Genomic DNA, 14,274 nt, shown 5'->3' with positions numbered 1-14,274 from the left:
GTGGGGGCACCGTGGCCACTTCTCTGTGGCTGACGTTGACAGTTGCCTTAGGGCTCGGGGGAGGCCGGGAGCTGGAGGCCAAGGGTGGGCTCTGAAAGGCTGAGACAATCACATGATTCCTGTGGGAGCCCCAGAATCCTTGCCAAATGGGGAGCTGTCACCAGCTACCCCTTCTCCCTCCTCCATATTCAGGGGAAGAGGGCTTTGCCCTCTCAGGCCCTCTTCCTTGTCCTGCACATCTGTCCTGTGCCAGACACTGGCCCTGGCCTGCTGGACCTGGAGCTCCAGGAGCAGGGTGACTGGTCCATGGGTGCCAGAGTGGGAGCCTCCCCCAGGGCAGGATGTTAGAACAGGGGTTCTTGAGTTTTGGGGTTATTCGGGTTGTCTTTGGCTCGGGGACCTTGCTCTCCAACCTGGCTGCCTTTCCCCTTCTGTGTGTGTGTGTGTGTGTGTGTGTGTGTGTGTGTGTGTGTGTGTGATAGGGGGGGGGAGAGACAGCGACAGCATGTCATAGGGGAGGAGCAAGGTGTTCAGGGAGAAGGGTAGGCTGAGACAGAGGCCCAAGGCCAGCCCCAGCTCTGTAGCAATAGGGCTGGGGGTCTTTGAGCATTTCCTCTTCAATGAAAGGATTGGACACACAATGTCTCAGGGTCCTCCTAATTCTGCTATTCCAGTGTTAGGGCAGTAGTTTCTACAATATCGCTGGATCTTTGACAGCCAGCAGACATTGTGCGTACATATTTTGTGTGTGCTGGTGTGCAAGTCTGGGAGTTTGGCTTCCAACCACCACCTAGGTCTCCGCCCAGGCGCTAACTTCTCTGACTTGAATGCGGTCCTTTTCTAGATCGATTGAAATATGAGTCCCAGAAATCCAAGTCCAGCAGTGTGGCTGTGGGAAATGACTTCGGCTTTCCCTCTCCTGCCCCAGGTAACCTTGCCTTCTTGGGAGAGAGGCCTGGAGTACATAGGGACTCACACCCCAGCTGCGCTTTGCATATTTGGCCTTGGGGGTAGAGAAGGAAGTGGGCCGGTGGGGAGGGTTCTGTCCCCCAACTGCACTCACTGTGGAATGATATGTCCCCTCCATTTAGCAGCCTTGAGTTCTTATAATCCAGGGGCTTCTGGAGCCCACAGCTGGGGTTGGCAAACAGGCTGGCTGAACTCCTCAGAGGTATCTGGAACATGGGCAAGAATGGGACATGCCACACCACGTAATGTCCCATGTTAGGAGAAGGGGCAAGAAGGACTCAGAGACTTACAAGCCTTGGTCTCTGCCTTGGGGGAGCTTACAGAAACACATCCAAGAAATGGGTAGAGCAAACCAGTGAAGCTGAGGACACACTGTTGATTATAGCAAATGCATTGGGAGGAGACGGTAATGATCAGTCTGGGAAGCGGTCATTCATTTGTTCATTCAGTGGTTTGGGACTCTCTACTGTGGGCCAGGCCCTGCCCTCATACTGAATGAAGGAAGAGAATTTTGAGTTTCATGTGTGATATAAGATGGTAAGCCCTGGCCAGGTAGCTCAGATGGTTAGAGCGCCTCCCCATACACCAAGGTTGCTGGTTCCATCCCTGGTCAGAGCACATACAAAGAATCAAGCGATAAATGAATAAAGTGGAACAACAAATTGATGTTTCTAAAAAAAAAAAAAAAAAAAAAAAAAAAGATGGTAAGAAGCAAGAATTGCCTCAGGTGTAGGCCGGATCCCCTCGGGAACACTAAACAGCTGAAGGAGGGCCAGGGGTGGACAGCAGCCTATTGGGATGCACAGATGCAGGTCAAGACAAGAACATGGGGCAGAGAGGCCCAGAGAACCCGGTTCCACACTCAACATCTGGACTTTGCTATATTTGTGCATAGTGGCCCCTTGTCAGCGAGAGCCCTCCACTCACACACAGGCTGCCCCCTGAGAGACAGAATCCGCAGGCCGTGCGTGGTGCAGTGGAATGGCAGCAGGGAGCAGAAGGATGGGGAGCTCAGCTGATCGTGGCTCGAAGGAGAAAATCCTGTGGAACTGATTCATAAGCAACAGGCTGGGAGCTCAGGCCCCACCAGATGTGCATCTGAGAGTTTTAATGGCAGCCTCTGTCCTTGATCCAGAATTAACTATAGACACCAGGGCTGCCGAGATGGATCACAATGACTCACAGGGGACTTACCAAACAAGGTGACTTGGATTAGCCGAGTTGCAGGGTAGAAAGCAGAGGCTTTAAAAGGGCAGTAAGAGATCGAAGTGGATGCTGAGTAAGAGGGGAAACTCTGGGTGGCCAGCTGGGCTCCGATAGTGAGACTAGCCCCATTCTCACTTCCGCTCATCACTGTCTGACCCATCAGAAACTCCACGCCTGGGGGGAATAACGGAGGGGGCCGGCCCTGGAGGGAAGGAGACAGGAACCACTATGGGTGAATGCCTCTGTAGCCTGTACCGTCCTTCCATTACCTCATTAAATCTCACACCTTGTGGGATGCAGGCAGGCTGACCACATACTGGTGAACGTTTAATAGCCAGTCAGAGTGCAGGGGAAGGCCAGGTGTGCAGCGTCTGGTGACTTGCATGGTATAAAAAAACTCCTACTGTGGCTGGTTTCAAGCTGCCAACGTGACTTCAGGGACATGGGGTTGGTCAGAGAAGCAGCCGGTCGGGAGCCCAAGGGAGCCATTTCTCTGCACACACAGCAGACCATGGCACTGTCCTTTTTACAGAGGAGCAAAGCAATACTCGGGTTGGGGAACAAGCGCTCCTTGTACCCCAAGTATCCTTGCTTTAAGCCCCATCCTGCTCTTCACTGCCTTCCTCAAGTAGCAGAGTCAGGCTGAACCCCTGTCCTTCGGGGCAGCCCTAACCCACATCCCCAGGGCCTTGGGCAGCCACTCTCCCTCTCCCGCTGGCCCTCAGAGGTGTCTCCCCCTTCCAGGAACCAGTGACGCCAACCCTGCTGTGTCTGAAGATGCCTTATTCAGGGACAAGCTGAAACACATGGGCAAATGTGAGTCCAGCCCATGTCCCCCTCCCAGATCTCCTCGGACAGGCCCTGTGGCCTCATGGGAGGGAGGGAGCCACCCGGAATTTTTAATGCAGCTGACTCTTAGTGAACCGAAGTGACATTTTAATCGCAGGCTGGCTCCCTCAGCCTTCTTGCCTCATTTCCCTTTGCTGCTGAGTCTGGATACAAATGAAGTTTTAAATCCTCTTGAGCCAGCTGTCTGCAGAAAAATAATGTGCTGCATTTCCCCACTCCCCCCGAAAGTTTTAGTGCTCACATTCTCTGTGGCTTGAGGGGGCTTAGCTGGACCTGAGTGGGGAGAGGTCTTCGTTAAACCCACTTTCTGCAGGTGGGAGGCCTTCGGGATCCGCGACCTCTTCCCACAAAGCCCTGCCAGCCAGTACTCGCCTTCCCCTGCCCCTCCCCTCCCTGCCCCGCCCCACAGACACACAACCATGTGTGAATGAGGCTGCCATCCTTTCAGGCTCCATTTCAGGGAAAATCTGGGATTAGTTACGGAAATCCCAGACCAACTCTGGAGGTGGCGAGGGGAGGGGTGTAGGCAGTGGGAGAGAAAGCCAAGATGCATTGCTGTTTGTCAAGCTGAGAAGGAAAACCTAGATCTCCGGCTGCCAGCTGTCCCCGGTCCAGGTCCCGGTAGCCTCTGCTGCCCCTGCAGGCCAACCCAGGATGGCAGCCTCAGGCCCCTGGGGCATCACCTCCCCAGCTCCCCGGGCTCCTGGGCTGCCCTGCCCTGCCTGTCTGCCCCAGAGGGCAGTTACCTGGTGATCTAGCTGCTGGCTCACAGGTCCTTCTGTCCCCAGCCACTCAGAGGAAGCTGTTTGAACTGGCCAGGGCCTTCTCAGAGAAAACCAAGATGAGGAAGTCAAAGAGGAAACACTTGTTGAAGCACCAGCCGTATCCTTTCTGGTCTGGCACTGGGTGGGGATGGTGGGTTCTCAGGACACTGAGACCTCGGGCTGGGCACCCTGACGCTGCACACTGCCCCGAGAGCGGGGCCCGGCTCTATGGCCCTCCCCTTCCCGTGAACCCCGCTGTCGGCCTGCTGCCCTGCCCCTCTATGCCAGTCTCGACCGCCACGACCAGGCTCGGGGAGAGGGCCAGTGCCTCCCGTCCCCGTCTTCCATCCGGAGGCTCAGAAGTTGTCCTACAGCTTTTGTACCTTTTGTCTGGAGTAAACTGCATCTTGGGAGAAAACTTGGTCCTTCCTCTGAAATCAGCAAACCTTTTCCTGGTTTCTCCACTTGAACTGATCCTCAGATCTCTCCACCTCATATCGAGCATGCTGGCCCTGCTGTCTCACTTTCAGTTCCTCGAGTAAAAATAAGGTTTTCCACATTTTTACCCAGGCTCCTATCCATGCTTGTCATACAAGGCCCAGGATATGAGAAACTGAACAGCCAAAGGGGAAGAGGGAGAAAGTCATTTCTCTCTCCCCGGGATGGGAGCCGGGGGAGAGTCAGAGCCGGGCTGCTCAGCTGACGCCGAGAAAGGAGCCCCGGGGAGATCCTGGGGAGGGTTGGGGGAGAAGGCTGGCGCGGTGGAGGTGGAAGCCTCCGGAGCTTGGAGTGGGTGGCAGAGTGCCAAGGGCCGGGAGCTGGGGTACTATAGTGGTGCCCACCCATCCCTGGGGCAGTTTTCCTGAATGGCCGGGCAGGCTGGGGGCTGCTGCATCAACAGCCAATCTCCTGGACGACGTGGAGGGCCACACCTATGGTAAGGCACGGAGGGTGGGGAGGCTAGGTTTCTAAGTTGCCTGTGACCCGTGGGCCAGGTTGGATTGACCCAACCTGGGGGACACATCAAGGATTGGAGGGCAGATGACCCAAAGAAATGGGTCCTCCCACTTGGATCATATTGCCTCTTCCTTCCGCCCCAGAAAGGGAGCCCCCGCCACACCTCCACCTAGATCTCTACCTGGAGCACAAAGTGCCAGGTGCTGTTGCCAGGGAATATTCTCTGGGGTGTGAGGGGCAGACAGGCTTCAACTTGAGAGCCACGCTCTGGGCAGGTTCAGTCCCTGGGCCCAGAGGCCTGTCAGCATTCAAACAGTCCCTCCCAAAGGCCACGTGGACAGAAGATGCTGCCTCGGCCCCTGGCAGGTCCACAGCCCTGATCCTATGCCCTTTGGTGGTCAGGAGACATCCAGAAACGGGCGTGAAGGACCTTGGAGGTCACCTGGATAGTCCAACTGCCCTGTCCCATTTTATAGATGAGGAAACTGAGGGAAGATCTTCTCCAAGGCCTTGGAGCTCAGCGATGGAGCCAGGCTAACAGACAGGTGTCCTAGTCCGCATCGTATCCTGCTGCCTTCTCACCAGATCTGCATGCTTCCCCCAGGACTCAGCATGTGCCCCAGAAAACGAGGGGAGCACTCCTGCTCAGCCTGGGGACATGCCTGAGCAAGGACCTGCAGGGTGGAGGGTGAGGCGCCGTCCCTCTGCTTTTCAGACGAAGACTTCCGGGGGAGGCGGCCGGAGGTGCCCAAGGTGGAGGAAGCCCTAAGGGAAGGACAGTAAGAGGTAAGGCCACACCTGCCCAGGGACTACCCAAGGCCAGGCCTGTCACAGGTCACATCTTAAGTGTCTTCCCAGGAGTCCAGAGGCGTCAGGCTCAGGAAAGTTAGGCAGTGCAGGCCATGTGCTTCCTCGCTCATCATTGTGGGGGAGAGGGGGGTTTCTGCATGAAAACTAGTCTTCTCCATTTCTTTTCCTTGCTTATTTATTCATTGGATGAAAGATAATCATACCTCCGATGCCGGATGCTAGGAACAGGAAAACAGAGTCAGCTTTGATCTCGAACAGTTTACAGTCTAGCTGGGAAACCAGTGCACGGCACTCACAGCACACTAAGAGGACAATGTGGGAGCAACAGGGGCGGCCCCACCCCTGCCGTGCATGCACAGAGCTCTCCTGTTGGCTGCTCGGGGTGGGTGCTGCAGCATTTGACACAACCAGCTGAGGAGACGGCGCCTCTTGGGGCAGCTCCGTTCCTGGCCGGAGCCCTGGCCCCCAGGCTGCTTCTCCCCAGCTCTTCCTGTGCGTCCCTGGGGGAGAAAACGGAGTGGCAACACCTCCTCCAGGACTCAGTAGCATCTGTCACTCTTCCAGCTTTTCCCTCCATCAGGAAGCTGCCTGCCTGCCCTTCCTCTTCCTGCTGTCCTGGTCCCAGGGCCCCGCAGCTACACGACCTTCTTGAGCTGAAGGTGTGGCAGTTATGGCCCCGTTTCAGACTGTGCAGAAGTACTTGCCGCCCTCAGGACAGATTACAAGGGCCCTCTCCCCGCAGCCTGGGCGGGGCTGGCATCTGCATCACCTCGAGTTGGTCCCCCCCCCCCCCCCCGCTTCCTCCACCAGGCACTTCCAGACCCGCTTGTTCTCTCAGGCTTCGCTCACCCGCAGAGCTGCACCCATACTTCTCCCTTCTCCAGAAGGGACACATAAAGCCAAGGAAAGGCCCCCACTCCCCCTTGGTGTTGCCGCTATCTCCTTCCCATGGGTCCCCAGGAAAAACATGTCGGAAGCCACCCCCGCATCAGGACCTTGCCCATCTTTGCTTTCTCTCCTGAGTCTTCCAGCTTTTCCCTTTCCAACTCCTTCATGTTTATATCCTCTTTCCTGTCATAAAACTCACCCAACTTGCTCCCTGGCTGGTGTGGCTCAGCGGATTGAGTGCCAGCCTGTGGACAGAAAGGTTGCTGAATCGATTCCCTGTCAGGGCACATGCCTGGGTTGTGGGCACGTCCCCAGTTGGGGGTGTACAAGAGGCAGCGGATCAGTCATGTTTCTCTCACACACAGATGTTTCCCTCTCTTCCTCCCTTACCCTCTTTTTAAAAATAAAAATAAGTCACCCAACTTGGGGAAAAAAGTGGCATCGCCCTTCACCTGTTGCAGGCTGGCAGCCTAGCGTCCCCTCCCACCACCCCCAGAGGGACACCTGCCAGGTGTAGTGCCTCGCCCTGTGCTGCGTCCTCTGCTGCTCTCTTATGCATGTAGTGTCCATTGTCTTTCTTGAAACTGCTCTCCCTTGGCTCCCATGGCCCCAGGATCCTGGGCCTTCTTCCTCTCATCTCTATTCTCAGGGTGCTTTTTGGTCTCCCGTTACTCCTCCTACTTCCTCAATCCCAGGTCTCATGGTAGCTCTGCCCTCGAAGCCTCCCTCCCGTGGCGTGGTCCAGTCACCGCCCTCCTTTACAGTGGCAGCAACACTTCTCCGCATTTGGCTCCCAGATCTGAGTCACCATCTCCACCTCAGTCCCCCCAATCTGCTTTGTAATCCCAGCTGTGCCCACGACTGTCTTTCTAGCTCTAGATGCCAACTCACACTGAAGGCCAGTCTCTCCCCTTGACTTCCCCATTTCATTTCTCTTCCTTTTTTTCTTCCCATCACCTGGTTAACAGCCACTGGTCTCTTCACCACCCCTACTCTGCTCACTCATCACCAGAACACTTGAGTTCCGTTTATCCTTGTTCTCTGAGTGGGTCTTCTGTGTACTAAAGGCTCATGAACTCCTCCGGCTGGTGCGTAGGGTCCACCAAATCCTGACCCCAGTTTACTTTGCTGCTGCTACAGGTGCCTATAGTCTGGCTCGTCTGATCTACTGCTGTGTGACAGAAGGGGCCGGGCGCATCCCCACCTCTCCGCCCTTCCCACATGGCAGCTCCCACCAGAATTCCAGTCCCCTACTCCACCTCTGGCTGCCAGACTTCCTGGTGTTCTGCAACTTGGACCATTTCTAGGAGCTTAGAGAGAGAGAAAGAGAGAGAGAGAGAATGTGTATGTCCAGGAAGACTTCCAAGGCTGACACAGAGTCCCCGGAGGAAGGAGAGGGTTCCTGTCCTTGGTAGCTTCTGCCCCAAACCATCTCTGCAGGAACCAGGGATGAAAGACTGCTGGGCTTCATTGAAAACCATTCTCATATCCCTCTCCCTTACTAGGTGACAGCAGGTCCTCTTCGCTGGAGACGATCTGACCCAATGGAGGTGGCCAGAGAGCAATACCGGCCCCCCACTGAAGAGCCCAGCTGCAGCTGGGCAGACGGTGCTTGACTACCAAGGCCCAGCGATTCTCTGGCCACAGTCCAGCCCAGACACTGCCACTTCCATGGGACTTAGAACTTCGGAGTTGCATGCTGTGATTGGAGAAAGAATCTGGGGGAGGGGGGTGTGAAGGCCAACCAGGGCTCCTTGGTAGCCAGGTTGTTCTATGGGCAATGAGTGGAAATGCAGGATCCAACCCCCATCTTTAAAAAAAAAAAATTCCAGAAACAGGCAAAGGTTGGAGGCTCTTGGGCCTGAAGGTGGAGCCCCTACCTCTCACCCTTCCCAGCCTTCTAGGCCACAGACCATGCCTGATCCCCTATCCCGTCCCCTGCTCCCTTCTGGGCACTTTGAGCCCTTTTATCTCGCTGTCTCCTGCATCTCGGCCTTTTCCTGGGGATGCTCACACTGGGCACAGCCCCTGCACGGAGCTCCAGGTGGGAGAGCCCTGGGCAGTCACTCGGCCCCCTCTGAGGATATCTGCCGACTGCCCTGCCTGGGCCCCTGCAGCCACCTCTGTTAGGGGCTGGCACGGTCCCCAGCAGGGATGGGGAGGGTGGCCACCCCGGAGCTGGAGGACTCTGGTTAGGCAGGAGTCGTCTGGAGCAAGGTGAAGAGATTGCCAATCTGGGTGGGAGCGCCTGGGGCAGAAGGGCTTGCTGGGTGCCCCTTGCCAAGAGCGAGGTGAATGATCCGAGGATGAAAACTCCGGTTCTACCAACCTTACCCGGCATCAACCACTGCCAGTGGGAGGGAGACTGTCCTGTTTCCCTGGCCCCACCGTCGGGATGGGAATGCACTGACCTCTCGGGAGTCTTGGGAATCCTGGGCAGCCCGAGGTTTCAGCCACCCCCACCCACCAAGTGTGGAGGCAACTCAACCGCTCAGGGCTGGCAGTGGGAGCCAAGCCTTTGCAGGGCCCAGGTGGCCCCTCAAGTCACCCCGCGACAATGAGGGCGTGGCAGGCGCTCGGGACCGCAGGCGGAAGCGACACCGTGATCGCGCCTCATTCCGCCCACGCCGCGGGGTGCGGGAGGGGCTGGACGCCGCTGCTGCGGTTGCCCAAGTTTGGAAACGCGCGGGGTCGGCCCTGCGTGGGAGGGGCCGCACACTGTCCGCGGCGTCCTGCAGCCGGGATGTGGCCCTCAGCCCGAGCTGCAGCCGCGTCTGACTCCGAGAGGCTGAGGAGGGGCCTCTGGCTGTGGCCTGGGCCCCACTCCACCTAGGACCTAGCGCGCCGCAGGGAAACCCCAGCCCCACGTGTGTGTGTGTGCGTGTGTGTGTGTGTGTGTGTGTGTGTTTCTGTTTCTGTGAGTGGTTTTTTTTTGTCCCCTCTTTCCTTTTTTTTCTTCCTCTATGTGTGGGTTTTTCTCTTGGGGCTGTTTCATAGGAATTCCTGTAATAAAGACTTGATGTTCTCTTGGTGCTCTGATGTGGCCGGCTGCGTGGGCTGAACCCTCTTTCGTCTCGCCACACGCCCCTCCCGGGGCTGCATGGTTTGACCCCGGGAGCTCCGCGCAGCTCCCCCACCCCCGCCCCCCCGCCCCCGCCTCCAATTAAACCGCAGCGTCTGTAGGGCCCAAAGGGCTCAGCCTTCTCTGCAATGCACTTAGGAGATGACACCTGCTGCCACCTTGCCGACCTGCTGGCTTCTCTCTCGAGGTCGCCTTCCTGTTTACTCTGGGAAAGCAAATCGCTTGCTGATAGGAAAGTCAGCTTCTGGCAAAAGCTCCAGCTTGTCACCTTCCTAAATAAACAGAAAGCTCTGGAGAAAAGGCAGACTGGAGGCTGGAAGGATCTTCGATCGCAGACTTCAAAGGGCTGGCAGACATCTTCCAGTTCAACTACCTCTAGTTTTCCCCTACTCCCCAGCTCAGCTGGACCACCTCCCACGCCGGGAAACTCGCTGCCAAAAGAGGAAGCGTGTGCCCCTTTCAGGCAGGGCAGTTCTCAAGGTTAAAAAGTTCTTCCTATGTTGAGCCCAAAAGCCTCCTTGTGACTTCCACCTACACATCCCGTTTCTGAGGCTCCAGGTCACCCAGGCCACAGCCACCACTCTTCCCGATGCCATGTGTGAGCTCAGTGTCGCGACTCTCTTTGAGGACAAACCATGCAGGTTCCTGCCCTCCCAACAAAGAGGTTCTCTCCACACTCCCTATTAGACCAAGGTGGGCGTGTAAACAGGCATACCTGGGCAGCTGGTGATGTTCCAGGCTGCAGCTGGGACCTGGGCAAACCAAGGTTATCCTCTACCCCCAGCTCTGTACATTCTTTAGTGATAGCCCTGTGATCCCAGGAACAAAGCACCAGCACCTGGGGCATTATTAGAAATGACACTTCTCAACACTCCCTCCCCCTCCCCCCTGGTCCTACTGAATCAGCAGTTCTGGGAGTGCAGCCCAGCAACCTGTGAATCTGATGTTCACTCAAGTTTGGGGGCCATGCTGCCGGGCCAGTGCCTAGTACTGGCTGCACAGTAGAATTACTTCCGTAGCTTAAAAAAAACACAACCACCCTGATGCTCAGTACCCCAGACCAATTAAATCAACACCCATGGGTTGGTTTCTTTTAAAACTCCTCTGGTAAGTCAAGTTTGCAATCAAATTTGAGAACCAGCACACTAAGCAGTCTGTTAGGTGTTTCATGTTAGCCCAATTAACCTTGCCCAATAAATGGCCACTTTACAGGTGAGGTAATGATAGTTCAGAAAGGTTAAATAACTTACCCAACATCACGGAGCTAGCAAGGTGTGAAGCCAGAAAACAGGGCCCAGGGCTGCTTGAGTCCTAAACCTGGGCTCCACCCTCTACACCGCTGCTGCTCGAGGTGCGCTCTGCGGACCAGCAGCCCTGATCTCACTTGGGAGCCTGTTAGAATGCATGTAATTGGGCCCTGCTCCAAATCTCTGGAATCTGAACCTGGGGTGTATTTTCACAAGCCCTCCAGAGGGTTCTCATACAAGCTCACGCATGAGAACCATAGTTCTACAGCCTTGCTTCTCAAAGCTTGGTCTGTGGACCAGCGGTATCAGTATCATCCAGGAGCCAGTTGGAGAAACACAGAATGTCAGACTCTACCCCAGCCCTACTGAACCAAAATGCACATTTTAACAAAAAATTCATCAGGTGACTTGGATGCACATGAAGACTTGAGAAACACTATCCTAGAACATTGGTTCTCTGGTGCTTGGATCTCATCCCCAGAGATTCTGGCTTAATTGGTTTGGGAGTTAGCCTGGGAATGAGACTGTAAAAGCTCCTCAGATGATTCAAATATGTGACAAGGTTTGAGAATCATTCACCGTTCTGCCTATTAGCATGGATGAGATGGACAGCGATTGGAACCGGAGAGGAAGGCATGGGGAGAGAAGGCACAGGCAGCTTGCTGCGTCCCCAGGAGTGCAGGTGAGCAGTGTGTATAGAGCCCAGGAGGGGGTCGGGCTGGGCCAGGTGATGACCACCCCAGCCGTCTGCCCTCAGCACCATGCTCATCTGCAAATCCCGGGACCTTGAGACAGATTTCTCTCCTGCAAAAATGCTGAGTTCCCCTTCCTGCTTGGATGCTTTGCTGTCCCCAGGGCCCAGCCCCAACTTGAGAAAAAGTCATGGAGTCAGGAGAACACTGTGCCCAGAACTGGCCTGTTTGTTACCAGGCTGGGCTCTCAAACCTCCCTCTGTTCTTTGAGGCACTTGGTAGGGGGCTGAGGTTGGAGGAAAGGCAGGAAAAGAACTTTCTGCAGAAGGCAGAAGGCAGGCAAGGTGTGGCATAATGAAGATGATTATGAGCGCGTACTGCATGTCAGTCACTTTACGGGGGTGCTTTAAATGTTAGTTTATCTGATCCCCACAACTATTACATAAAATCAGTATTATTACTTCCATTTCATAGATTGGGAAACTGAGCCACAGTATGTTAAGGTTCTTACTCAACATCACCCTTCGTAAGTGGTAGTACCTGGATTTCAACCCTGGCAGCTGAACTCTAGAACTGGTGCCTAAACACTAAACTATATATTGGGGTGGGGCAATGGGCGGTAAGGCCATTACATACATGCCTGCATGTATGTAATTTGTGGAGCACAGAAAACGGGCTTAAAAACATCTCCATAGTGGTACATGTTCCAACAATGTGCCTAGAACTTGTCTAATTAGCATTCTTTATCTGGTGTAAAAAAGTCTCTTAGTATTTACATTAAATGGCAAATATGCTACTGAGAGAGAAGCACATGAACTCCTTTTGCCCATTATCACAGCACAGGTTAATTTGTTGGCCAGCTTGAGGAAGATTTGGAAATTTCTGATGAGTGGGGCAGGGGAGGGGGGTTGAGGGTACTGTGCAAATCTACTGCCACCTGGTGGTTGTCTCTCAGAAGTGGCAGTCGCTGGCCATTGAGAGGCCAAACACCATTTTCCCAAAAGACCTGACTACCTGTTTGGCCTGAGGCCAAACAAAGGGAATTTACTCTGTTCACGTGTCTTGTAAACACCCAGCTCGACGTTAAATTTGCAAAACAAAGATATTTTTGTACTTCTTTTTTTCTTTAAAGAGTCGCTAAGATTATATAAGTTTCAGGCCCCACACAATCGACAGTTCCCCTGTTTGTCATTTCTAGAGAGTAGAAGGTCACAATCTCTTATCAGGTCAAAAGGATTAGTCCAGGGACTCTGATGTAAGGAGCTGTGAAGCCCAGTACAAACTCAGCGCAAGCCTGCCTTGCTGTAACCTTGCTATTTATAGTGTGGTCTGTGGACACGGTCACTCCTGACATCAATCTGGAAGCCCGTTCAAATGCAGTTTCAGGCCTACTCCAGACCTCCTGGGTCGGAATCCGCATTCCCCAAGAATCCCAGGAGGTTCAGGTGCACATTAAAGACTGAGTTGCTTTGCCTTCCACAAGAAAAGGGCCCACACCAGCCCAGAAACGTCTGCCTTCATGGGTCTTCAGTAGAGTGATTCCAATAATAAAAGGCCAGAGTGTTGGTCCAGGCCCAGCCGGCTCCTGTTTCCTTCGCTACGAAAGGAGCCACAATGATATAGACTCCCAGGTCCGGTGGAAGCATCAAGTGCTTTTGTCTCCTCTGCCTGAACTCTGATTCCCCTTGGGGGCAGAGTTGCTGAAGAAATGAATGGGCAGCCATGTGAAAATGCCTTGCAAATTGCTAGGTGTGATTTAATTGTAGGTGTGATTCAAAAAATTGTGATTTATTGCTCTTAAGCATGGAATGGTCAGAAATGTTATTATCCCTCCTATTTATTGAGCGGTTACTAGGCAGCAGGCATTGTTCTAAGCACTAGGCAGGTATTCACCCACTGACTCCTCACAACAAGTCTATATGGTGGGTGCTATGATTATACCCATTCTACAGATGACAAAACTGAGGCCTAAAGGTTTGTAAAAGGGATCCATCCCTCAGTGAGGCACAGAGGACAGCCAGAACTGGAAATGACCAGATGCATGGTGGGGTGGAGGTTTATTTCCATTCAGCCACAGCTCGCTCCCTGTGAGCATATCTGGGGAAGGCAGGCAGCAGGGGAGAGCTGAGGTGCTGCACCTTCATTTTTCCTAAATTGGCTTTATTCATCCGTGCTGTTTGCTAGAAAACTTTTTCTAACAGCCAGCTGTGGACCAAGCACTAGGCTGGGTGTCAGAGGCAGAGATAAGAGCCCTGGTTCCTGTCCTCAGAGAGGCCCAGTGAGACAGACTCAGACAAGTAAACAGAGTTACAACACCAAACAGTGAGAGTGATAAGCTGTGGGAAGGAAGGAGGGAGCAGGTCCTGGGGACACATTCACCCAGTTTGTTGGAGTGTGCGTGTGGAAGCAGCCTAGAGGCGAGATACACAGCGCCTCCTCCCTGAACCCTTCTCTCCTTGGTCTTTGTCCTCCTACTCCTGGTTCTGTGAATGAATATGTACTATTGCTTTTCTTCTCTTTTGAAGCAACAGCTGATTTCCCCTCATCCTGGCTTTCTGCCAAAGGTGAATATTAATGGCTTCATCAATATGCCGGGATTTCCACTTACTGAAGTTGTTTTGTTGTTGGGGATGCCCTTCTACTTTTTGTCTGATAAACTCCCAGGCACTATTTACAAAGATGCGGGCAAGGTGGAGGGAAGCCACAAGGGATGGCCTACCCCTCAAGGCTAGTAGCAGAGGGGTGCAGTTTGCTGTGCCTAAGTCTGAAGGGACAAGGGAAGGCACAGTGACTGGAACCCGGTCAGAGAA

At 54.2% G+C, this 14,274-nt stretch overlaps 1 protein-coding gene across 2 annotated transcripts in view; it reads left to right on the top strand.

Moving 5' to 3' along the window:
* Positions 1–9,127, top strand: part of CUEDC1 (CUE domain containing 1) — a 75,602-nt gene extending 66,475 nt beyond the window's left edge. For both annotated transcript variants that reach the window (XM_054585462.1, XM_054585463.1), the window contains exons 6-11: positions 845–928; positions 2,920–2,991; positions 3,813–3,906; positions 4,667–4,725; positions 5,461–5,531; positions 7,949–9,127. In XM_054585462.1, the coding sequence (XP_054441437.1) occupies positions 845–928; positions 2,920–2,991; positions 3,813–3,906; positions 4,667–4,725; positions 5,461–5,528 (377 nt within the window). In that variant the 3' untranslated portion in view covers positions 5,529–5,531; positions 7,949–9,127. The remainder of the gene's footprint in view (positions 1–844; positions 929–2,919; positions 2,992–3,812; positions 3,907–4,666; positions 4,726–5,460; positions 5,532–7,948) is intronic.
* Positions 9,128–14,274: the final 5,147 nt, after the last annotated feature.

The sequence above is a fragment of the Pteronotus mesoamericanus genome, unplaced genomic scaffold (genome assembly GCF_021234165.1).
Source record: "Pteronotus mesoamericanus isolate MK-2021 breed Mesoamerican mustached bat unplaced genomic scaffold, CSHL_Meso_final contig_84, whole genome shotgun sequence".
Classification (NCBI taxonomy): Eukaryota; Metazoa; Chordata; class Mammalia; order Chiroptera; family Mormoopidae; genus Pteronotus; species Pteronotus mesoamericanus.
Note: the sequence above shows the minus strand (reverse complement) of the source record. Positions and strands in the feature narration are given on the sequence as shown.